At 39.1% G+C, this 27,037-nt stretch overlaps 2 protein-coding genes across 2 annotated transcripts in view; one reads left to right on the forward strand and one right to left on the reverse strand.

Moving 5' to 3' along the window:
• Positions 1-27,037, forward strand: part of USP34 (ubiquitin specific peptidase 34) — a 617,663-nt gene that overhangs the window by 207,461 nt on the left and 383,165 nt on the right. The gene's annotated exons all lie outside the window — the stretch shown is intronic.
• The window catches only part of SANBR (SANT and BTB domain regulator of CSR), a 51,143-nt gene that overhangs the window by 20,542 nt on the left and 3,564 nt on the right, over positions 1-27,037 (reverse strand). Inside the window, exons 3-15 of the mRNA XM_063301072.1 lie at positions 24,882-25,040; positions 15,645-15,828; positions 14,225-14,318; positions 11,661-11,899; positions 9,053-9,111; positions 6,898-7,058; positions 5,425-5,511; positions 5,218-5,328; positions 3,302-3,425; positions 2,923-3,075; positions 1,920-2,065; positions 1,584-1,683; positions 438-470 (exon numbers count right to left, since the gene is read on the reverse strand). Of these exons, the coding sequence (XP_063157142.1) occupies positions 438-470; positions 1,584-1,683; positions 1,920-2,065; positions 2,923-3,075; positions 3,302-3,425; positions 5,218-5,328; positions 5,425-5,511; positions 6,898-7,058; positions 9,053-9,111; positions 11,661-11,899; positions 14,225-14,318; positions 15,645-15,828; positions 24,882-25,031 (1,641 nt within the window). The 5' untranslated portion in view covers positions 25,032-25,040. The remainder of the gene's footprint in view (positions 1-437; positions 471-1,583; positions 1,684-1,919; positions 2,066-2,922; positions 3,076-3,301; positions 3,426-5,217; positions 5,329-5,424; positions 5,512-6,897; positions 7,059-9,052; positions 9,112-11,660; positions 11,900-14,224; positions 14,319-15,644; positions 15,829-24,881; positions 25,041-27,037) is intronic.

Consider the following 27,037-nt stretch of genomic DNA (forward strand, 5'->3'; position numbering starts at 1 on the left):
AACCTAATAAATAAATAAAAATGCAAAGGAAAAAAACAAAGAAAGAGAAAGAGAAGAACAAGACCAGTAAAGTCTAAACATTCAAGTATAAGTCATATGGAGAACCTTATGGCCATCACCACTGCAGCCGTTGAAGGAAAACGCAGATGATATCTTCTGGAACACTTCGGATGGTATGAAGGAGACGCCTTAAAGCTCAACTAGTAACGTTCTACATAATGTTGTGACTCTAACTTTTCCTGCCCAACTTTCAGTTTTCCACAAATTATCTACCATATTTCTATCCTAATATTTGCTAAAGACAGTAGTTTAAATTAAGTTTCAAAGGGGTTTCCATGAAAGCAGGACCATAGTGTCACACAAGTAACTAAACATGCAGAATACTGAAAATGAACGAATTTTATGTCATGGAATTTAAACAACTAAAATAAACATACCAGCTGGAGAGTCCAGTTTTTCAAAGAAAGGAACTAGAGAAAAGAAAGAAAAAAGAAAACCAGGGCAGAAGTGAGAGTTATGGAGTGTGGCAAGTATACTATTAGCATCTTTAAAGGGATCCAATGCATGCGCAAAGGACAATTCTCCTGTTCTAAGACAAAAGAGGAATAATGATACAGAACACCGCCCCCCCTCCCCCCAAAGGAGTGGTATAAATCAACAGTTCTGGGGAATGCAAGGATATGATAACTGGGAAAGATTCAAATTCATAATATGCTGTATTAAATTGTTATTTGAAAGTTCACCTTGAGCTGTATTTTGTTCTTTGGTACAAAATCATCTCAAGATATAAGGTACACAAGGAAGTAATATTCCTCAAAATTCAAACTATTTTTTTTTTACTTCATCAACCAAATGGTATCACAATCCTTTCTGCAACAGGGATGACACAAAGTCACCCTGCATACAATGATCCAATTATGTTTTTTCAGCAATGAAAAATTTGATATTTCATGAATATGTTCAGTGCTCTTGTGCTTCACTCACCATTTCAGTCTGCTTTAATGAATTATTTTCATTTGCAAGCAAGCCTTCATTACATTTAACATAGTATAGTTTCTGTGAAGGCAGCTAATAAAAGCAGAGGACAGAGTGTGGGAAGGGAACAGAGGGCGCTCATTCACATGCCATCAGTTTGGTATTACACAATAACCAATTTCTTCAACCTAAAGACTTGGGTCTCAGCAGCTTTTCCTCCTTGGAAGGAACTTGGCCAATCCGAGATGAAAATCAGAAAAAGACAGGCATCTATGCATGCAAACTGGCATCCAATCTATTGATTTGCCAGAAAGAAAGTATTTGCCATATATACTGTACTTATTCATTCCTTTAAAGACACCAAGGTCAATGTGCTTCTCTTGAAGTACAAGTGAGGATATCTGCAATTCTCCAAATATTATGATATTACACTCTTCTTGATTGTTGCTCAAGCTTGAGGGGAGATAGAATCATCTGGAAAGCCACAAAGTCCATACATCTGTCTTAAATAAAGTGTCTCTCTGAACTTATTCCACTAAGTTGGAATAAGCAGAGTGCTGTAACTAAATGGAAATTTAAACATAGGGGAAAAAACCAAAATTACTCACAGCATTAATTTCTCCTGCTTTGGGCCCCCATGATGAATTTGGCTCCAATAAAATATCATATTCAATACCCTTCTCATCATTCAGCCCTATTCCAGAATTGCTTCAAAAAACAGAAACAGCTATGTTATTCTAATCAGAATTCTGCAGGTAGATGAGTGTCCAAAACAGAACATATTATTAAAAAAGGCAAAATATGAAATCAGCAGAAAAAAACAGTTCATGATGCTTCATTATGCGTAATAATGCTATGGATTACAGAGAAAGTTGTTTAACTGGTGGCATAAGTCTAGACATGATTTTACATAGATAAATAGTAACATATATCTATTTTCTTACCTGTTCTGGATTTTTGAAAAAGGCAGAACAATAATATTTCGGTGCTGAATCAGATCATTCAGTATTTTAGTTGTCTGATAGGGTACATTATCCCCACCTTCACCTCCAGCAGGCAAGCCAATCACATGATCCCTTACTTTACATCCCTTTAATTAAAAAAGAACCAAGAGTGACACCTAATGAGACAGATTACTTGCTTAAGGTGGATGTAGTCACAAAATCTTTAAAAACAAAAACAAAATAATTTCTCAGTGGTATAGTGGTTATAACACTTGCTTAACACGCATAAATATTCCCAGAACCCAGCAGAAACATGTTTTGGAGAGCCGGTGTAATGCAGTGGTTAATGTGTTGGACTAGGAATGAGGAAAATGAGGTCAGTGACAACTGCAGGGGGGAGGGGGCAAAGGGGACAGAATGATGAAAGTAGCAGTGCAGCATCACGATGCAAGCCTTTTTATATATGTGCTGTTATATAGCACTTACATATCAACAGGACAGAACTGATGACATGAAGCTGCTTTTATCATTTTGACAAAAGCAGCAAGATTCTGTGGAGAACCACAGTTCTAGTCCACCCTCTGCCACAAAAGCTTACTGGGTGTCTCTCAGCCCAACCTCCCTCACAGGGTTGTTGTTGTGGGAAAGTAGGCCTTGTACTCCACTTAAGGTATCTGTGCATATTGAATAAAAATACTGAATATTAAACGTTAGTGATTTGTAAGTCACTCAGTGTTTCAGATTCTAGTTTAGGTCATTTTTTTTTTCTTTTTGGTATTTGGAATCATGCTTCACCACAAGATTAGACATAGTAAACCAGTAAAATAAATACATAAACCAAATTTGCATACTGTTTGGATACCATTCATTTCAATATACCTACAGTAGCTCATTAAAATTGCACCAAAGCCTTCGGGCTGGAATGGAGAGGAAGTGTATAAATTGGTTAAACACTAAGAGGCAGGAGTAGTAAGATTTCAAGAGGTTTCTTCCAAATACATACTTTTGGAATAGGAGCAGGATCAAATCTAAGAACCTTTTGATTACAGCAGGGATATATTCCAGTGCCAGTGGAACCAAGAGAGCTTGCTACACCAGGATAGAGGACTGGTTGAGGGTGGTATTGGCAATGTGAAAACTCAGTGCACAGGAAAGTCTGCAAGAAACACCCAACAGCAACAACATAGATTACCACCACTACCCTTTCTGAAGTCTGTATTTTTTCGCTTAAAAGAGAAGAAAAGGTTTTCAGGCATGCTGCACATCAGAGAGGATGCCACGATATATTGAACTGTTCTTAAAAATATGTAATTCTTCAAAAATGCTACTGTATGAACTTTAAGACAACTGGAAATATCCTGTTGGGACTCAAAAATACTCACTTGATTACACCTTGAACACGTCAGCCAATTTATAGTTCCCCAAAGACGCCAGTATACATCTCGCCATGATTTTAATTCTTCAAAAAGACTCAGGAGATACTCATGGATATCCCAAGATTTATCTCTGCACAGAAAAATGAGCAACTGGTCAAGCAGATTAGAGGATTTAGTTTTTAATTCTGACTAGTCACTGTTGCATAAGTTGGAAAAAAATTCCTTCGTCTTTCATCTTTTCTCTCAGTGATTCTCATTGTATTAATTTAATGATCGGCAATGTTTAATTATTGAATTAGATTACTGTTCAATTACATAATAATAACATAATAATGTTTCTGCTGATTAGGCGAAGGTTCATTTTGTTTCTCATAGTGGACAACTAGATGAAAGAACAATGCCTTTTTTCTTTTGCAGAGTGGGCATACAGTACATGTTCTAAAAATAAATTTTGTTCTAAAGACATTTTCATTCTCATATGCAAGGATATATAACTTTATTAATTAGAGTGAATACATTTATTTATTGCAGTGATAGCCTTAATTAAAGTAAAATATTTTAAGGCAGCAGTCTCCATTTGGTAATTTTCTACACGTAGCTGGTATATGTAAAATGTTGTAGGTGCAATGCTTTTGTAGCCACTCACAAACTGGCTGCCATTAAGAAAATATAGGGAGGATTCCCTCTCTTTACTTCCATTTTCTCTTTCTCAAATACAAGAATAAAAAGGAACAAACACAACACAATATGAAAGAGTGTTTTTCTGTATGGCAAGTTTTTTCCCTATGACTGGAAAAAAATACTTTATTAAGATGAACAAGAAGAAACCCTCTTTGTAGAACGTTGACTCGGAAAGCCTACTTTCAGCAGTTGCCTATTTTGGGCAGCAGAGGATTTCCTATTTTATTCATTGATTTGAGATTCAGAATACTTTCACTCACCAAAAAAACCTGTATCTCTTCTTCTAAAATCCCTGTAGTTTTAGTGGAAGAAGAATTCTATTTGTCTCCTATTTTTTCTCTGGGTACTTTTTTCCTCTCTCCCCCTCCAAATCCAAGAAGGCATTGCTACAGTCATCTCCACTGGAGAAAATAAGCTGACTAGTATATTAATAGGACTTGGCAGGCAGAGAAGCAACCACAGGCCCCAGCCAGTGACTGCAGACCTAAGGTGTATACTTGAAACAGGAGAAGGAAACTTGAAGGCCACGTTGGGCCATATTAAGCAGAACTAAATGATTAAGAAATCTGAATTCTAATTAACAAACTCACCTATCTAGATTGGCTTTTAAAAGCTAAAGTTGAAAATATTAAAGAAAGGGAAATTTGATTTTTCTAGATACTTAACATGAGTTTTTAAAATTGCTTTTACAAACACTACATTTTTAGAATCAGACTAGATTGTAAAACAAACACATTTCACCTGTATTCTGCTATCATAATCATTTCTTGACGATTGCTATAGTGCAGGGAGTAAAGTACAAACTCTGACTTGAGCTTAGGTTCTAATAAACTCATAGGCTATATAATTTATTTGACAACAATATGGAAGTTGTTTACCACTGCTTTCTTCCAAGGAGTTGTTTTGACTTCCCAATCTAGAAGAGAGCCCTGGCATTTCCTGGTTGTCTATCATCCAAAGAGTAACCCAAGTATGACCCTGCTTAGCTTTTCTTGTCAGCCAAGGTAAATTACATATCTGGGCCAGTGCAGGATTATACTGATCTGCAAAATTATTTTATTAATTCAGCTGTATTTCAAAAGTTGTTGTTCCCTGGTCAACTGAGCACCTAGTTAAGACTGTCAAGACTCGGAATAATAGACAGAGGATAATGTATGAACTAAAACCTTGCTATAGCATATATTAAAAGAAGTCAAGATAAAAACTCTAAAAATATTGCTACAAAATTATTTGTGAAGCACCTTATGTGAATATAGATAATATTTCCATATTGATCCACGTTAATCTTTCCAGGAATACATGGGATTTTTCTTTCAGTGTCCTTAATAAGAAGTTTCTTACATAAATAACACCTGCACAAAAACAAAGATATGAGAATGATATGACAAAACTGCAATGAGCTATGGAACATATACCAAGGAAATGCAAATCAATGGAGAGTTCTGTACCTGTACAGGGTTGAAGCATTTCCCTTAGAATCTGCATTCTGATACTCGGGATCAAACAGTCTTTCTATCTTCTTACAGAAAAGTTTGCTATTAGTTGCAAAAAAAAAAAGGCTCATAAAAATGAGCTACCAACTATTTCACTCTTATTCTAAATGTTACTTCACAGAGTAGAAAAATGCTTATAAACTGCAGCAAAAGATTTTTTTAAAGCCTGCACAGTGATTCTGGTTCATTGCATGGTGCTCTATCATGTACTCAGTTCTTAATTCCTGATAGAGAAAATTATCTGAACTCAGTTACATAGGTCACATGGTGCTGATGGAGCAAGGAATTTGCACAGATGGTTCTGAGCATTAGCTGGGAACTAAAGAATGGCTCTGTCATATTCAAGGGATCTGAAATTGCCCAACTGCAACAACAACAGAATTCACAAGCTGACAGTGGAAGTCCACTCATTATCAAATATAGTTTGGTGGGGAGGCTGCTATTCACAAATGTTTAGCTCAAATGGATTCCTAACCATTTAAACTGGGTACAATTTTTGTTAGTTTGGGCATGATAGGAAGAAGGTCATTGTGAAATTGAAAAGAAAAGAAAACAAAGCTCTATCAGTTTGCGTACTAGGCAAAGACATCTGTTAAAAGTTGTCTAAGCCAGCAAAATATTAACATTGCCGAAGTACAGATAGGTTTTTAGCAAAGAGAAGCAAGACATATTTTAGTATCATAGAATCTTTTGACTAGCAACTACTCAAGGCATGATTCCAGATTAAACCATCTGGGAGAAATAGCTGTCTGGTCCCTGCATGAACACACCCTGAAGTGGAGCCACCAACTTTCTGGGTAATTGGTTGCAATGTCAAACTGCTCTTACTCTTAGGAATTTTTTTCTATCATTCAATCAAAATCTGTTTTCCTGAAATTTATGTCCAGTATCCTGAACCCTGGAACAAGAGTGGACAGGTCTTGACCTTCTTCTTTGTGACATCTTTTCAGATATTTAACATCTTTTTCAGCCATCTTCTTTCAAGGCTAAACCCTCCTCCTTCAATTTCTTTTCAGGGCTTAGATTCTTTGATAATTTTTGCTGACTTTCTCTGAGTCTATTCCAACTTTTCAGAATCCTATGAGAGTGTGGTGTGCAGAACTAGTCACAGTAAAGACGTGTGAATTGGGGGGGGAGTGCTGAGGGGAAATCTGACTAAAAAAGAATAGAATAATAGTATATTAATAGTTCATTGTGCTTGGCCAATCTGGTGATTGTGCTATACCCAAGCCAGGGAAATTTTATTTATTAATGGAGCTAATTTCTATGATTTTGCTGAAGCCCAAACGTTGTTCTGGGAGCTCAATCATAATTAACGAAATATTGGTCTTAATTGTGCAGTTAATGATACTTCTTTTGAACTAGATGATGCTACAAATACAAAAGAATAGGAGACAATGGTAGGGTTTTGCTTTGCTCAAAAAGTACCTCTTAAATTTATCTCTCTTGTCCTTCACCTCTTCTACTTCATTATGTGTGAAAAGATCGGTTATGCGGGTTAGTAGGTTAGCATTAATGCAGTTCATATTGCACGGCGTGGCTACAATTGTACTCATATTCTTGTGGCAATAATTAACACATTTTTCCACCTTAAAAAAAACAAATATAACTCACGTATTAGTGAATAGTCATACAAATATTTCTTTCAGTATTTTCATATCCCAAGAAAAGCATCAGGACAATCCAGTGACCACTGAAGATGAATCACTCAGACACTTTTACACACACAGATACAAATACTTACTGTTACTTATTAAGGCTGGAATAGAGATGGGGAAGAACCCATTGGATAGATAAGGGTGAAGCTAGGAGTGGGTGAAGCCACTCCTCTTTTTCTGATGTATATGCACATGCAGACATGAAACATTTTTGGTGGTTTCTGCAAAATTTGGGTTTGGTAGGAGCTAGCAGTCAAAGAATTTAATTTTCCCATTATCTATGAAATATGTAATTAGTAGGATGACCAGATCTCTAAATCCAGAAATGCATTCATTTGTATTTAATTTTTTTTAGAAGTTAAAGTTTGGAAGGACTTCTCAGTTTTAAATATTCCACACATTTCCTGTTCCCTATTGTGCTTGTATGATTTCCAGGTCAAATCAATTAAAGGATGCTTAACAAGCAACAGACCTTTCTATCTGTCAGGAAATAGAGAACTCCGATCTCCCATCCACTATGAGGTACACCCAAACTTGAATGAAAGAAAACTCAAGCTGTCCCAAGAGAGCCTGATTACCTGATGCCATTTCTTTGACTACTGCTTCCTGCGCTACCGTTGGCTCTCCAAATTGAGCGCTAGTTTGGGACTGCAAAAATCCAGATGGCAATTAACGAAGTGCTAGAGTTCTCTGTATCTCTATGCCACCGTCCACATTTTTGCAGCCCAAGTATGGTAGCCTTCTCAAGTATTATGTATGTGCAATGAGCAGCGAACACAGAAGTTGTTTCCTGCTTTATTACTAGCAGAAGTTCATGCTGTTGTTGGCTGGGATGGGCTCCTGGAAACTGGGACTTTTTCTTGGTGCCTGGGACACCTCTCCCAAAACTGGAACTGTCCCAGGCCCAGCAACCCCAGGAAGTCTAGTCATCTTAGCATTGGCCAAAATGTTGTACTACAGTAACTAATCTTTGAAGATAACTTGCATACAATTGGACATCACATAACACTATTTATACAACATTTCTGCAGGCATGAAGTTATTATTTTGGATGATGCCATGCCCCAACCCTAAATCTAAACTAGTTTTTATGCACCTTACTGAAATTAAACAATAACTCTAATTATATATTTTAGGTAAAAGCATAACAAATATAGCAAGAGAGGGAAATACTTGTAAAGAACTATCATACTGTCATCTTTGCTTAGCAAATATTTGGAAAATACAGTCTACATTTTCTAAGAGTTTAGAAATTAAGGCAAATCATGAATACAGGTAGTCCTTGCTTAACAATCATTCATTTAACGACGGTCCAAAGTTATGATGGCCTCCGAAAAAGTGCTTTATGATGTGTACTCGCACTTAGGACTGTCGCAAACTGTTGCACTACCCCCGTGGTCACGTGATTGCAATTCAGGCACTTGACAGCCAGCTCGCATTTACAACCAGCTACAGAGTCATGTGATTGCAGTTTGCGACCTTTTTTGCTGTTTCCGGCAAAAAAGTCCGTTGGGGAAGCTGGATTTGCTTAACAACCCATGATTCGACTGTTGTAAAAATGATTGTAAAATTGGGTCTGGTCACATGGTGACTTTCTTAACGACCACACCACTTAGCAACCAATTTTCCGGTCCCTATTGTGGTCATTAAGTGAGGACTACCTGTACAGCATCCAAACACCACAGAGATAAAATACCCGCAAACCACTGTATCTTATTTATTTATTTAAAAGATTTATATAGCTGGCCATCTTATGTACCATAATCCTGGGTAGGTCACAGAACAATTGTAATGCGATTGTAATGGGATAACAAATGTAATGGGATGTCATACCACATGGATCAGTTCTGTGGACTATACGTTCTCATTCTAGATGAATTTAGAACACGAAAGATACAGAATACCTATTTCTATTTCATACTCACTAAAGAATCCATCTTTAGGAACTCAGACGAAATAAGAATTGAAATGACATTGCTTGGTTCTAAAAAGAAATGAGAACAAATTGAACAGGTATTAGATTTACAAATATTGCAAGATAATTAAAGGAAACATTGTAAAAGATGCTTTGCTTCAGAAAATGCACATTCTATAAAAATGGAGTAAGAGGAATTTTTCTTCATTTTTTCATTTTCATGACAAAGCAAGCCCCACAACACTAAGAAACTAAAGAATTATATTGTAACTAAATCTCCAACAAAGATTTAGAGTTTAAAACCAGACATTTTAAATACATGATACAAGCATATTCAGTGTGGAATTTTGAGTTTCAAGCTATCGATCTCTCTTTTTTGAAGATGAAATTGTCTGTTTTCAGAGAGGAGTGGGCTCTCAACATTGAAAACTGAGTTGGGCAGAATACCAAGTTAAAACTTTGATATATCTAATAACTTCAGTCCCTTGTGAATTACATGGTATTCAAGTGCACTCAATTTTAAAAAATGTTTGTATTTTAGATCAAATATAAGGCTGGATCAGAATCACATTTTAAAACAAAGTAGGCACACTATTATGGAAAGCTCAATTTCCCCCCAAAACCTCCAATGTTATTACTAGCATTACTAAGCTAGCCTCCTATTTCCCCCCCCAGAAACATACCCTGCATGGTCTAAAAATATTTGTGCTTCCCTTTTTATACGTGGTAAGGAAAGATCTGGTTTTAAACTGGGTGCGTGCAATCTTTATGTAGCTGGAATTCTTACAGATGATTATGATAGTAGCAAAGCCTCTGAGAGCTATGGGAGTGATTTGGTGAGATCACCTGAAGAAGCAGGGCTGAAATTGTTGGTTTTGTTTAAGGGGTGGGAGTGGCAACTTTTTAAAAGACAAAATGGTTAAGCTTAGTGGAAATTCAAAGCATCTATTTTAACCTTTTTAAAGGTTAAAATACTGTTGCCAAAAATGTGTAATGCAATGTTACATGATTTGAGGAACCAAGATAAAATGGGGCCTGTGGACAGCAAGCTCTCTTCTACAGTATTGCCTACCCCTAATTTCAATTAAACAAATCTGTTGCATTTATTTTTTTATTATTATTCCTAGCATTTTCCTGCAGGTGCAGGATCCACTTTTAGGATCAACCGAATCATCTACAGATTTTAACATGTGCTATACAGAACATAGGAGAGAACTAACAACTACATAGGAGAGAACAAGATTTTTAAAAAAGAGATCCTTGAAAACGACTTGCTAAAAAGTGTTTAAGTCAGAATCACATAGATTTATTAATCCCATGGATTTCTGTGAGGGGAAAGCTGAGTGTACATTAAATCTTCTACTGATTTTCCCTGGAATTAATCCTGATTGATGGTACCAAAAACATTCTACTTGAACAAAGTTTCTAAACTTTTACGTTGCTCTGTCTTGAGTTAGAAACAAGCAGCATTTCAAAACTTTAAACAAGGACAGAAAATACCATTTTTCCTCTAAAGTGGCATATTGCCAAACCTTTATTCTGCAAGAGCCACATGGAAAAAAAACTTTGAGTGTTTAATGGGATGCCATAGTGGGAAGATGAGGCAGGTGGAAAATATTAGATTGAGTTACTAAAGGAGAGTAACCTCACAATCAGAATAACACTGACTGTCACAGTCACAGCACTCTGGGGAATGGGGTGATTCTATAGGTTAAGAGACATCCTTAGTTTGATTCTTTCCACCTCATTTTCACCCAGTCTCATCCTGAACAACTGGGGTGACTATGTTTTACAAAACGTATTAGCTGAGTGCCCAACCCTAGCAACAATATATTTAAATATTAAACTATTTTACTTCTAATTCAACACATAGCTACCATTTCCACATATTCAGAATGGCACTGCATCATTCCTTGTTACCCTTCCCTAGCACTAATTATCTATTTACACACACACAAACACACACACAAATATAATCTTTCTCCTAAATAGGGGCAGATATTCTTCACTACTGGGGCAATCATCATTGCTGATTTCTTCACATTCTGCCTCAAAAAAGGTTACAAGTAATTTAATTTCTTTAGAAATCAGTTTTTAAAGTAGGGTACTTAGAAAGCTCTGCACCAATTTTTATGAAATTTGGTATTCATCCCTAAACATTTTCACCAAATCCATGCATTGATTTAGATTACATTAGCTATGGAGTAAACCAGACCACATCAAACCATTACCAAATTTCTGAATCAGATGCCAGATTGGATTGGGTGGTTTCTGTACACAGAGTGCGAAGTAACAGGGCCATAATTATTGCTCAAAAGGGAAAGGTGAACCTATGCATGAGAATGAAGGAGATAAAACAGGGGTCCCCAACTTAACTATTATTAACGAATTAAGATGTGTAGCACTTATACTATATCCATTTTGTAAGAAATGAATCCTGTTAAACTTTCTATCTTATTTCAGTTTTCCTGTTATTATAGATTAGGCTTTTATCATCAAAAGCAGAACCGGAAAGGAAAATTACCTTTCAAAGCCATTTTTGCAATCAGACTTTTGGTCTGATGCAGGAGTCAGGTTTTCAAAAAATGTGTGGCAAAAATGAATAGATTTTCTTTTACCTAAGGTGGGTATTTCATCAACCTCATATTCCTTAGTGTTCCTTTTAACATATCTTATCAACCAGTTAAAGATGTGAACGTCACAGTGAACTGAAATGTCTACTTCTTCCCAGCGTTGGGCATCCATTGATAGATATTCAGCAAAGTATTTCATTTCAGAAATCAATAGATCTCGTGGACAAACAAAATCTTCCTTCAGATTTTTTGCTTCATCACACACATGGATCACCATATTTGGCCTTTATTTAAGAGGGAAAAAATCATAGGGAGGAATATTATTATTTTTATTATCTGGAATATTAGAATAATTTGTGAAAATTATCCTTCAAATTTACGTTTAGGTACAATTTTACACTTACGGAAATATATGTTCTTAGACGTACACATTAATAGTTTGAATAGTACTTTCATGAGTCAATAACATAGATTTTCAAGTTATAATGACATATTAATGTATGAAAACAGTTAAGGAAAACTAAAGTATGAAAAAGTCAGTTGAATACTGGAACATATTTGGCCCAGTGGATCATGGGCTGAGTGAATATGTATTCAAAGCACGCTGTAGCTATGTCTGATAAGAAACAATAAAACCTTGCCTCCTGAATCCTCCATAAATGTGCAGATGGGTAAAATATGTTATTATTGGGAAATAGACCAATACAGCTTTATTCCATTTCTCCAGAATAAAATTAAGCAAAATGAAACATTTATGAACATGCATAATTTATGTTCTGTGTGTCTTAGGATTTGGGAAGGCAGAATAGTAGATATCACATGCAGCCCTGTTATTCATATACAAATCTCCTGCCTAAACAGAAATACCTAAACTCAGTTTCATTTATTATGAATAGTTCACTGAACTGCTCTTAAGAATTATCAAGGATCTGCTATGAGCCAAACTTAATCAGCATTTGGAAAAGTCAGGCAGGATGGGCATGCTTTAGGTCTCATCGGCTGGGACCCAAGGAATGCCGGTTGGCGGGGCCAAGGAGACATGCCTTTTCTGCCATAGCACCCACCTTATGGAACCTTCTCCCTCCAGAGATCAGGATGGCCCTGACCTTGCTGGCTTTTCGTAAGTCCTTAAAAACCCGGCTCTATGCCAGGCCTGGGGCCCCAAGTGTGTGCAGGGACCTGTTTCTTGGTTATTCTAGCAATTATGATGTTTATTCTCTGCTGCTGTGTATTTAATTTTGTATTATTGTAATTGTTCTTATTTTTATTTTTTAAATTTTGTTCACTGCCTGGGGTCACTTGTTGAGATGGGCAGCCACACAAATTGAATAAATAAATTAATTAAAAATGGAACGAGGTGTGTAGTCTGGAATTTCATTTTCTCCAGTACTGAACATATTTATTATGCTTATCTATACTCTTCCTCCAAAAATTCAAGACAACATACATAGTTCTTTCTCCACCCCAATTTTATTCTCATCACAGCCCAGTAATATTGGTTATGCCAAAAAGTATTGTTTGTCTCAAATCCATCCATGGAGCTTTATTGCTGAGTGGGGATTTGAATCTAAATTTTCATCTAAATTCTAGTCTAATAGTATTAACAACTGGACCAATCTCTATTAGATTCCATTGAAGACTATTTGTCTTCTGAAGACAAAAAGCACAAGAAGTTAGTGCTTTTAGTCCTTTATCTATTAGTTACATCTAGGTAAAGTTATCTTGTTTATCAACTCTAATTATGATTCTTTTAGGAAACTCCTATACAGGCATGGGAGCTGTTGTGCTTTGCTGTGGGAAGCAGAAGAAAAAAGAGAAAAAGAAGTACTTTTTGCATAGGAAAAAGATACTTGAATAAAGTTTCACCTTCTATGCAAATGAATGAGGAAGATCTGGAAGACAGTAAAAGTTTCTGTAAGCTCACACACTGGAACCTTCATTCCTAACAGAACTCATCTGGCTAGAGAGAAAGGATCTGGTGGTTTATGAGAGCTGCTTGCCTTCTACAATCACAACCATGAGGAAATGTTTCTAGATAATTTGTCATAGAACCTCTAAATACTGGATATGGATATTTCCACTTCAACTAAATCTGTACCCAAGCAAGAGAGAAGTGCTGAGCACTGATGTCTTTTCACAACTGCTGCCCTTTCTGAGAAATGACATTCAGGAATCTCATAATTCCATTTGCCAAGGTGACACAGAGAAATGGTGTTCCTGTTGCCCTGGGCTAAATATTTATTTCTCCAATTCTATTCCCAGGCTACAATCTAATGCCATTTCTACTAAACTATAAAATGCATTATGTGAATATTAAGGGCTCCAGAACTAGAGTATTTTCAAAACTGAAATTAACTGGATATGCTATGACATTGTAATATCTGTAATGTTTTCATCCTGAACATATATTTTCACAAGGAACACCTTAATTGTTTTGAATGTTTTTTCCGTTAGCAAGCCAACATAATGCTCCCCACACAAAACCCAGTCCCTCCCTCTGAAATTCCACAAAATATAGAGAACTAGACCAGGTGTAAAAGTATACAGAAAACAGGTATCAATGACTAAGGTTAATCTAGCTGTCTAAAATGAAACAGCCATCTTCCTACCCTTTAGTTTCATCAGCATTTTCTCCACCTTTAAGCACAGGGCATTTTTCATTTTCTGAAGAGCAATTCCTTGAGGAAGCTATGCTTGGCTTTCCTTAAATACAAGTGGGGAGAAAAAGCATTAGGTCATAATGTTGAGTTGCACTTCTCATGTCTGGTAGGCAGTGTTCCATAGTCAAAGGAAGATGTGATAGTTATTTAATTTTTAAATGAACACTTTTAATTTACTATCATAAGAAAGGTTCTTTAAAAAATTTAATGCAATCCAAGTAGAAGAGAAAGTAAAGGATTAAATCTTTTTTAATCTCAGGGTTTATCTGCACTTGCAAGAGAGAAGGAAAACCAGCGGAACTCTAGGTACCACTATATACCACACATTGTCTGTTATGCTTTATGGGGGAGGGAAGAACAAACTTCTGTGTTTCATAGTGCTGCCACAAACACACCATCTCTGAATTATGTATAACATAATAGTCAGTGCAATGTGGCAGCTACCTTTGCCTTGTCACATACTTCCTTCTTTGCCAATTCCTTGCTAAAATAAAAGTGAACGTTTTCTTAAAAATCCACTATAGCAAAGTCTGTGTTTCTTTTCTTCTTTAACATAATGCTTCCAATTCCATAAACGATAATACTAAATCTCTGACTACAGACAGGATTCATAAAATAGGATCGCTGTAGGTTCCTAACAAGTTGTGTACAAAACACAAATCCCTAAAAAGAGCAATACTCAATAGCAACTGGGATAACTCTTCATCTATGTTATTTGTATTACAGACTTGTCTAGATGTTAATATCCTAAATAGATATGGAGCCAGCTTTTTGGCTGGTAAATTCTAATGTATAGAATCTTTCCTTCTCACTTAAATCAGCAGGTTATGGGAGATCACTGATTTCTCCACATAATTCTTATGTAGTCTCTTTCTTTTCTCACACTTTATAGTGTCTATCACTCACTCTGTTGTTTATACAACATACCCAAGTTTGTATACTATATATTGTTCTCTATCACACATGCTTCCTCTCACTCATGCTGCTCTCTAGCTGTGCCTTATTTTTCCAGACCTAGGCATATGCTTTTGTGTAAGATTTCATCATGAGATATACACCATCATATTGGATGACAGCATTTCTGACAGAGTCTCTGAGCACCTTGTATAGTGCTTGGCATCTAGCACTGTCCTAAGTGGCAATGGTATTCCAATCTCAGAAGTCAAGTTTTTTTTGTTTTTTTTTAAAGCCACAAAACTTTTGGCGAGAAAATGGATATACAGTTTAAGAAAGCCAACGTTAATTTTAAAAATCCATCCATCTGAAAAGTGAGTGGACCAACTATTTACAAACACAATCTATATATCAACAGGAAAAAAATGGCATGCATGATGCTACGAACACAACAGCAAAAGTGACTAAAGCCTACCATTTAGAGAAATTGCATCATTTTCATTAGAAGGTTCTTGTAACTCATCCTGGGCATTAAGAAGTGATGATTTAATATAACCAGCTAGTGTTTCCACAGGTTTCACACCACTAGCCATTAGTGGATTGAACTGGTTATCAACTGGAGAACCACTGCTTTTCAGCTCATCAAACCTTTTTGCACACTGTCAAAATATAACAGAAAAAGTTTATTTAGTTAGAAAACTTGCCTTGCCTAGGATTCTGAGAGCTGACTAATAATTAATAACATAGGAAAAATCCCATTGAACGAGGCCAAGGCCCATCCTATTTTGTTTCTCACCAGGGACAACCAGATGACTCTGAAATAATCCCAAGTAAGAAATGGAGACATATCCTTCTCCTGCTACTGGTCTCCTACAACTAGTATTTAGAGAAACACAACCTAGATACAACAAAGTCTTCAAGGAAAAAAAACTGTTCATAAACTTTTTTCCATGAATTTATTCAATCCCCTTTTAAATGCATGCAAATTGGTGTGATTTGTCTTGTGGTAAAGAATTTTACAGGTTAATTATATAAAGGCCTGGCAATCTACTCCCAAACACGTGCCAGTGAAAACTCTATGGATTACAACAGAACATTTTGTGACATAGTGCTGGAAGATGAGCCCCTCAGGTCAGAAGGCACTCAATATGCTACTGGGGAAGAGCTGCCTTCTCAAAGTAGAGCTGACCTTAATGACGTGGATGGAGTAAAGCCTCCGGGACATTCATTTGCTGATGTGGCACGACTCAAAATGAGAAGTAACAGCTACAAACATCCATTAATAATTGGGACGTGGAATGTACAAAGTATGAATCAAGGAAAATTGGAAGTTGTCAAGAATGAAATGGAACGCCTAAAGATCAACATCTTAGGCATTAGTGAGCTGATGTGGACTGGCATTGATCACTTTGAATGTGACAGTCATATGGTATACTATGCTGGTCATGAAAAACTGAAGAGGAACAGCATGGCATTCATCATTAAGAAGAATATTTCAAGATCAATTCTAAAGTACAACGCCGCCAGTGATAGACTAATATCTATATGCCTACAAGGAAGACCAGTTAATACTATTATTCAAATTTATGCACCAACCATGAATGCTGAAGATGAAGAAAGTGAAAACTTTTATGAAATGCTGCAATCTGAAATTGATCACAAGTGCAATCAAGATGCTCTGTTAATTATTGGGGAAACACAGTATTTTTAATATTGGAATGCAAAAGTTGGAAATAAAGATCAGTAGTTGGAAAATATGGCCTTGGTGACAGAATCAACGCTGGAGATCACATGATAGAATTCTGTAAGACCAATGATTTATTATTGCCAGATGGATTTCACAGAAATCAAATTGATTACATTTGTGGAAGGAGACAATGGAGAAGGTCAATACTATCAGCTAAGACAAAGCCAGGAGCTGACTGAGGGACAGATCATCAACCGTTCATGTGCAAGTTCAAGCTGAAGCTGAAGAAAATTAAAGCAAGTCGAAGAGTGTCAAATATAATCTAGAAAACATCCCACCTGAATTTAGAGATCACCTCAAAACTAGATTTGATGCACTAAGCACTGATGACTGAAGACCAGAAGAGTTGTGGGAAGACATTAAGAACATAATATGCAAAGAAAGTGAAAGATCATTAAAAAGGCAGGAAAGAAAGAAAAGATCCAAATGGATGTCAGATGAGACTCTGCAACTTGCTTTTAAATGCCAGGTAGCTAAAGCTAATGGAAAAAAGAATGACGTGAGAGAGCTAAATAGAAAATTTCAAAGGGCAGCTCGAAAAGATAAGGAAAAATATTATGATGAAATATGCAAAGACCTAGAGTTATAAAATCAAAGAGGAAGAACACAATCAACATTTCTCAAGCTGAAAGAGCTGAAGAGAAAATTCAAGCCCCAAGTTGCTATCCTTAAAGATTCTATGGGCAATACATTAATTGACGCAGGTAGTATTAAAAGAAGATGGAAGGAATATACAGAATCACTGTATAAAGAAGAGTTAGTCGATGTTCAGCTATTTAAGGAGGTAGAATATGACCAAGAACTATCGGTACTGAAGGAAGAAGTTCAAGCTGCACTGAAGGCATTGGCTAAAAACAAGGCTCCAGGAATTGATGGATTACCAATTGAGATATTTCAACAATCAGATGCAGCAGTGGAAGCACTTACTCTTCTATGTCAAGGAGTTTGCAAGACAATGACCTGGCCAACTGACTAGAAGAGGTCTATATTCATACCCATTCCAAAGAAAGGAGATCAAACAGAATGTGGAAATTACCAAACAATTTCATTAATTTCACATGCTAGCAAAATTTTGCTGAAAATAATTCAAAATTTGCAGCCTTACATTGACAGAGAACTACCAGAAGTCCAAGCTGGATTTAGAAGAGGATGCGGTATGAGAGATATCATTGCTGATGTCAGATGGATCTTGGCTGAATGTAAAGAATACTGGAAAGATGTTTACCTCTGTTTCACTGATTACACAAAAGGGTTTGACTGTGTGGACAATAACAAGTTATGATTAATATTACGAAGAATGGGATTTCCACAGCACTTAATTGTACTCATGTGGAACCTGTACACAGATCAAGAGGCAGTCGTTGGAACAGAAAGCAGTGATACCAAGTGGTTCAAAATTGGAAAAGGTGTGTGGCAAGGTTGTATACTTTCACCCTACTTATTCAATGTGTACACTGAACAAATAATTCGAGAAGCAGGAATGTACCAAGAAGAACGGGGTATCAGAACTGCTGGAAGACTCATTGACAACCTGCGATATGCAGAAGACACAACTTTGCTTGCTGGAAGTGAAGAAGACTTGAAGTACTTGCTGATAAAGCTCAAAGATTGTAGTCAGCAATATGGACTGCACCTGAATGTGAAGAAGACGAGGATACTCATAAATGGACCAATAAACAATGTCACAATAAATGGAGAAGAAACTGAAGCCGTCAACAATTTCAGTCTATTCAGATCAACAATCAATGCCAAGGGAAGTAGTAATCAAGAAATCAAACAACGTATCATGCTGGGAAAATCTGCCATCAAAGACCTATCTAAAGTTTTCAGAAGTAAAGATGTCAGTTTAAAAACAAAGACGTGTCTGACTCATGCCATGGTCTTCTCAACTGCCACATATGCCTATGAAAGTTGGACATTAAAAAAGGAACATAGAAGAAGAATTGATGCATTCGAATTGTGGTATTGGCAAAGATTATTGAAAATACCATGGACTGCCAGAAGAACAAACAAATCAGTTTTAGAAGAAATACAACCAGAATGTTCCCTAGAGGCGAAGATAACTAGGCTTAGACTCTCATACTTTGGGCACATTGTCAGGAAGGACCAATCGCTTGAAAAGGACATCATGTTTGGTAAAGTCGAGGGCCAGTGGAAAAGAGGAAGACCTTCGAAGTGATGGATTGATACAATTACTGCAACAATGGATGCAAACATTGGAATAGTCAGGCATATGGCGCAAGACCAAACAGCATTTTGTTCTGTCCTATGTAGGGTCGCCATGAGTCGTAAATGACTCAACAGTAACTAAAAACAACATAATCTAGTCAGACTCTTGATGTTTTACAAATAAGATAAAACACAAAACATCAAAAACAGCAACAAAATATAATGCAAAAACATAAAACATACAACCCATATGTTATATGAAAGTCAGTACTGTAGAAAGATCAGGACTGACACTTAAATTTTATTATTTATTAAATACATTTAATTGATACATCGCCCATCTCACTATAAAAGTGACTCTGGGCAGCTTACAAATACAAAAGTCATAAAAAAAAATACAGAAGATACTAAAGATACAAAAGATGGAAGAAGATAAAAGAGGAAAACTAAAAGGCGAAGAGAGTGTCTCCAAACCACTAACCACCCCCAGGCTGCCTACCACTACTGGATGCCCAAACTAGTTGGCAGAGCCAGGTCTTGGCGCTCTTCCTGTAAGCCAGAAGAGCAGGCACCAACCTTGCCTCAGGGGGCAAGATGTTCAACAGGGTGGCGGCAATGGCAGAAAAGGCTCTCCTCCTTGACCCTGCCAGTTGAAATTCTTTAGCTGATGCAGTCTGTAACATGCCCTTCCTGCTGGACCAGGTGAGACAGGTCGGTGTGATTGGGAGGAAACGGTTCCTCAGGTAACCTGGGCCCATGCCATGAAGGGCTTTAAAGGTGATAACCAACACCTTGAATTGGACCTGGAAGCACACCAGCACCCAATGCAGCTCGAACAGCAGAGTTACATGCGCAGCCCTAGAGCTGCCCATAACTGCCCGCTCTGCTGCATTCTGCATCAGCTGCAGCTTCCGGATACTTTTCAAGGGTAGCCCCATGTAGAGTGCATTGCAGTAGACCAGTGATGCCAAACCTTTTGGGCTCGGCGTGTCAAAAATTTGGAAAATGCCTAACTTGATTCTGCTGGCATGTCACCCCCCCCCAACAAAAGATAAACAATTATTTACATATTCATTTATTTTTTAAAAAACTTACAATCCAATTTTGGGCAGTCAAAAGGGCAGAGATGGGGAAATAGGTGGGTGGGGGGAGTTGCAGTGCCTTTTGTTCATTCAGTTTCTTTGGTAACTCAAACTGAGTGAATAGTTGTTGTCAGATGTTGGTGAATGCTGGCATGTCACCCAAAATGTAGCGGCGTGTCACCTTTGACACACATGTCATAGGTATGAATCACTGTAGTAGTCCATACAGGAGATGACCAGTGTGTGAGTGACTGAGAGAAGGGCCTCCCAATCCAGGAAAGGGCACAACACAAACTTGAGCAAAGGCCCTCCTAGGCATGACTGCCACCTGCTTTTGTAGGAGTCGTGAGTCCAGAAGGACCCCAAAATTGCACACTGGATCCATCTGGGTGTCATGTTCACCGTTGCAATGTCTGATTTACATCGTAACATCTCGCATGCCATGGTGCAGACGCGTGTTCCAGTTGGGAGGGAGCTGCTGGAAGACCTTGTACCAGGCTGTATGTCTGTTTTCTTACCGAAGGAATGTGTTTGGGTTATCATTGGTGTCCAAGGTCTTTTACCCGTTGATTAGCTGAACTCATTAGGGGCACCTGGGATGAGGAGCTTGAAACAGTTGTACGGGGGGAGGGCTTACTTTCGCACCGAGGGTTTTTACTTTGTATTTGGCACACTTCTGCTCATTCTCAGCTTTCTTTGTACTTGCACACTATTCCTAAATAAACCAGATTTGTTTCAAGCCGTTGCTTGTGAGCCTGAGTGTGTTTGGGATAGGGAACCATTACACTGGGGCAGTGCAACCCCATCAAGGACTAACAATGGTAGATTCCCAGATACGGAGGACCTCCGCACCGACAGCCATTTTGTCTTACCCCCACAGCCTCCAGGCACCATGAAAGAACATCCATAGCATCATTTAGTTCACTTGGAACTGAGATGTACAATTGGGTAACATCAGCAGACTGATGATACCTCAACCTGTGGTGATGATCTTACCCAGCAGCTTCATGCAGATATTAAAAAGGAGCAGAGAGAGCACTGAACCCTGAGACACCCCACAGAGCAGGGGCTGTGGGTCAGACCTCTCACTCCCTATCAACACCGATTAGGACTGGTCTCAGAGGAAGGAGGTGAACAAGTGCAAAACTGTGCCACCGCCCCAACTCCTGGAGCCAACCCAAAAAGATACAATGGTCAGTGGTATCGAAGGCTGCAGAGAGGTTGAGAAGAGCCAGGATGGATGCACTGTCCCTATCCCGCTCTCACCAGAGATCATCTAAAAGCGCGACCAATGCCATTTCTGTTCCATATCTGGCCCTGAAACCCAACTGGAAGGGATCCAGATAATCCATTTCATTCAGGATCCTCTGGAGTTGCAGCGCAACCACCTTCTCTATCACCTTCCCTAGAAAGGGGAGGTGAGAGACTAGATGAAAATTGTCCAGGACAGGGGGATCTAGCAATGGCTTCTTGAGGAGAGGGCGAACCAGTGCCTCTTTAAAAGGTGCCAGGAATACTCCCTCCTCCAATGATGAATTAACCAACTCTAGAACCCACCCACATGTCACCTCTCGGGTGGTCTTGACAGGCCAGGAGGGGCATGAATCTAGTATACAGATGGCTGAGCTCACAATCCCAAGGATTTTGTCCACTGTAATGATTGCCTATCCTAAAACACCATCAGACTCATGAACAGTTTCATAAAGATATCTGATTTATTAAAGAATAGTATGCAGGATCACAAAGAAAGCTGAGAATGGAAAAAGCGCGCCAAATGCAAACTAAAAACCCCTCGGTACAAACGAGATCCCTCCCCCCGTAGAATCTTCCCAGGCTCACAATCCCAGGTGCTCCTAACGGCTCCTGATGGTCCGCGGGAAAAGTCCTTGAGCAGAGCACATAACCCAAACACATTCCATTGAAACAAACACAGATACAGAGCTTGGCACAATGTTTCACAGCAGCTCCCTCCCACCATAAACACACGTCAGCACCATGGCATGTGAAAGGTTACGATGTACAGTGCACATTGAAACAGTGAACATGACATCCACTTCCTTGGGTGCAACAGGATCAAACTATTCCCAGATAATAGGGTAAATCCACTCCCCAGGCATTTCCGAAGGACCAGCACCATTCTTGGCCTCCAACTGAGAATGAATCTGAATGATTTTATCTACCAGATGCAAAGCAAATTCCTCTGCACAGCCCTGGAGGTAATCTCTGAACCCTCCTTACCCAGGAGGGTCTGGATAATCCTAAAAAAGGCCGCCAGGTGGCACTCCGCAGATGTAATAAGAACAGAGAAATACTGGTGTTTACCTCATGGTGCTCATACCACCATGAGGTAGGTCTTAATAGTGGCTCTACCTCATGTTTGATCAGATTTATCCCTCGTCTTCCCACAGCAGCACTCTAGATTCTCTCGATCCTTTTCAGTTCCCTCAACACTTCTGTAAACCACAGGGAGTGGTGAGACCGGTGGGCCAAGAGAGGTCGCATGGGCACATCCTGTCTAAGGCCTCGGCCGCCTTCCTATTCCAGGCAGTGGCCAGAGTCTCAGCAGGACCGTGCAGCAGAATCTCAGGGATAACCTCAAGGTCCCTTTGGAACCCTGCCAGATCCATCAGTTGCCGGGGGCGGACCGATCAAATAGGTCCTGCCTCCCTGTGAAGGGGGCAGCATAAGTGAATCTCAAAGGCACCAGGGCATGATCTGACCATGACAAAGGGGACAGAGATAACTCCCCCACCAAATCACACTTCCACTGCTCCAACAAGAAAACCACGTCTGGTGTGCCACTGTTCTGAATCGGGCCATGGATCACCTGGGATGGGCTCATGGCTGCCATGGTGACCATGAACTCCTGAGCTGTTTCTAAGGCCAGCCCAAGGGAAGGCAGGTTGAAGTCCCCCAAGATCATAAGCCTGGGGAACTCCACCGCCAACCCTGAGATGGCCCCTAGCAGCTCAGGCAGGGAGGTTGCTATGCAGCAGGGAGGCTAGTACAGCAGCAACAATCCCAACTGATCCCATGGAGCCTAACTTCAGAAACAGAGTCTCACGACCAGCAACGTGGGAAGCAGTGCCCCTGAAGGCCAACAGAGACTCTCTGATGACAATTGCTACCCTCCCTCCCCTGGGGTCTTGTCTGATGACATACCCTAAACCCAGTTGGGCACATTTCCAAAAGGTGAACCCCTACCCCTTCAGGCCCAGCCTCAGGTCCAGGCCCAGCCAGGTCTTGGTAATGCACGCCAGGTTGGCCTGCTCCTCCCTAATAAGGTCACAAATAAGGGGGGCTTTATTGCAAACCGACCTGCACTGAGGAGCAGCAACTGAAAGTCTGGGCCTCTGTAGATCTGCTGACCAGGGCCTGGACATGAGTCCAGAGGGCCAAAACATGCTACTGGTTCAACACATCAGGGGCATCTTCCCACTCTGTCTCCCTTCAAAACGTCCCATATCTGTCACCACCTAAACATACTGACCCGCCTTGAGCCACCCCATTCCCCCCCAGCTCTGATCTCCCAGCAACCCTAGCCAGAGATCCTTCCAGCCTACCCAATTGAATTGACAGGGCCAATGGGAACCTAAAATCTTTACATTCAGGCTTCACCTCCAGTAATAGAAGGTACTCACTGATCCCATTATTTCAGTCTCCCAGAGTTGCTGGCAGTCGGGTGGCATATAAATTTAATTAAAAATAATAATTTCAGTAGCAATAACCTTACATAGTATTGAGATGCTTCTGAAAGTGATAGTTTACAAAACAATTAATATTCATGATATTAGTACTAAATGGTATCTGGCCCAAATTTTCAAGAATGATTTGAACCTTGTTCTTCTCTTTGTAATTCATATATATTTTAGTAATCACCCACTCTTTTCTCCTATTTTCATTTATTTCCTTACATTTGAGAATTTGGGTTGAGTCATGTACTGGGCTTACACATAGTACTAAGCCATGATTTGTTTATTAGGCATAATGGCTGATCTCATCCTTAACATTAAGTCATAAACTATGCTTTAAAAATCAAATAGCTTGATGTATGTCATATTAAACCACCAACAAACAAGCCACATTATAGCAGAACATGATTTTGAGTGCAACCATGATATAGGAACAGGATATCAAGGGAAAATGGGTCCTACTACAAGTTTGTTCCTTAGCACAGTAAAATTAAACAGGAGTTCCTGTTATGAAAAATAGAAAGATAACAACTTGTACATATCATCTAGTTTTTCACAGCATTTCTATGTCCTATAAAAGAAATGGAAGGTGTAACATATATGTATACACATAAAGTGTATGTATTTGTGTCTGTGTCTGAGTGTGAGTGTCTGAATGAAGATACTATTAAGGTGACAAGAAAACTGCGCACAGAAGTTCAGCTAGACTATGGTTTTGATTTAATCTGCTATCTTTATGTTACTAATGTAAATTACTGTATATTTCTATTAACTGAAAAAGACTTAGGATATTAAGCATGCATTGAGCTGCAAAGAGTAGATTAAATAATTTCCCCCCCTTGTCTTAAACTGTGGCTCCAGAAGCAGTTGTCAAAATATTGTTGTATTGGAGAATTTATGTACAAATACTGAATTTACAGCAGATCTACGACATACATAGGAACTAGTAAGCAACATCTCCAACTTGAACATGCTCAGAAATAATTTTTCTGCTAAAGTTGGGAAAAGAAACAGAAGCCTACCTCTTTAGATGAATAGCCTGGAACCAATCTTGCCACACTGTCCCAGTTGATAGGCTGAGGAACCCCGATTAAAGAACAAAGAATCATATCCAAAACCATTTGACTATTGTCGTATGGGATGTTGTTATTTTCTATATATCCACGATTCATTGTTTGGCACTGAAAAAAACATGAAAAGGTTAACAATTCTCACATTGCTTAAAGAATTTTGGTTTGCCTAATTATATAGTAGCTGTTCTGTAACCTGTAAGGATAGAGAAGCATTAGAGCCCAACTTTCTTTGGATAAAAATGCACCCAAAACTAATTAGCTATCTATTGTATAGTTGCCAACAGGGTGAGTCTTAAAAGCCACATAGGAACATTATAATGTCTATGGGTACCACCTTAGAGAGCTGAGGATTGTCCCATCACATTGTTATTTCCTATGCCAACCCACCTCCCCCAATCCTGCCTCATCAGGCTGGTATGTTTTCTAGTTGCATAAGACAAAGGCTATGGCATGAACATAGGTAAAGGTAAAGGTTTCCTTGACATTAAGTCCAGTCGCGTCCAACTCTAGGGGGCGGTGCTCATCTCCGTTTCAGAGCCGGCGTTTGTCCATAGACACTTCCGTGGTCATGTGGCCGGCATGACTACATGGAACGCTGTTACCTGCCCGCCGAAGCGGTACCTATTAATCTACTCACATTTGCATGTTTTCGAACTGCTAGGTTGGCAGGAGCTGGGACTAGCAACGGGAGCTCACCCCGTCACGCGGCATGAACATAGAAAAGTAAAATATATAACATCTGATATTAATATGGTAGCAGTTTATCAAGCAGTTGAATTATTGTGGAAGTAATTCAGATAACATTAGAGTTCAGTATTACCCCCCACTCCAAAAAGAATAAGTGAAAAGTTTTAATTGAGATGATAGATATCATTTATCATATCAAGAAAAAAAAGCAGCACTAAAATGGATGGTTTTGAATAATTCTGTTCTTGCAAGAATACAGGGCTCAAATCTGAAATCTCACTACTCAGGTAGCATTAACTCACATCATTCTAGTATATTTTTATAATCAAAAATAAATTTATTTATTTATTTCAGTTGTAGGTTAGCATAAAACTAGTAACATAGCATTGGTGCACCCCCTCCTTAAGAAGCCATCACTGGACCCTACTGTTCTGGACAATTTTCGCCCAGTCTCCAACCTCCTGTTTCTGGGGAAAGTGGTTGAGAAAGTGGTGGCTTTACAGCTCCAGAGGATCCTGGAGGAAATGGATTATCTAGACCCCTTTCAGTCAGGTTTCAGGCCCGGTTATGGGATAGAAATGGCATTGGTTACACTTATGGATGATCTATGGTGGAAGCAGGATGGTGGCAGTGCATCCATCCTCACTCTTCTTGATCTCTCAGGGGCTTTTGATACCATTGACCATGATATCCTTTTGGGGCAGCTCAGGGAGTTGGGGGTGGGTGGTGTGGTCTTGCGCTGGTTCACCTCCTTCCTCTAGGGCTGGTCCCAATCGGTGGTGATTGGGAGAGAGAGATCCGACCCTCAGCCCCTCCTTTGTGGGGTGCCGGAGGGTTCGGTACTCTCTCCACTCCTTTTCAACATCTACATGAAACCACTGGGTAAGATCATCTCTCACCATGGGGTGAGGTATCATCAATATGCTGATGATACTCAATTGTACATCTCTATCGCGGATGAGGTAAGTGATGCTGTGACTGCCCTCTCTTGGTGCCTGGGGGCTGTAGGGATCTGAATGGGGAACAACAGGCTTCAGCTGAACCCTGGTAAGATGGAGTGGCTGTGGGTTAATGGCTCTTCCATATCTGCAACTTTGTCATCTTCGGTTCTGGATGGGGTTGCACTGCCCCAGACAGACCCGCTGTGTAATCTGGGGGTCCTCCCAGGTGGCAGCCGTGGCCAGGAGAGCCTTTGCGTAGCTATGTGCGATGCACCAGTTACACCCTTTCCTGGATTGGGAGGCCCTTCGAACAGTCACTCATGCCCTTGTTATCTCTCATATAGACTACTGCAATGCACTCTACATAGGGCTAGCCTTGAAAAGTATCCGGAAGCTTCAGCTGGTCCAGAATGCAGCCACACGGGCTGTCTTTGGTGCCCCCAGAAGGGCACATGTCACACTGCTGCTGTGAGAGCT

The sequence above is a fragment of the Candoia aspera genome, chromosome 1 (assembly GCF_035149785.1).
Source record: "Candoia aspera isolate rCanAsp1 chromosome 1, rCanAsp1.hap2, whole genome shotgun sequence".
NCBI classification, from domain to species: domain Eukaryota; kingdom Metazoa; phylum Chordata; class Lepidosauria; order Squamata; family Boidae; genus Candoia; species Candoia aspera.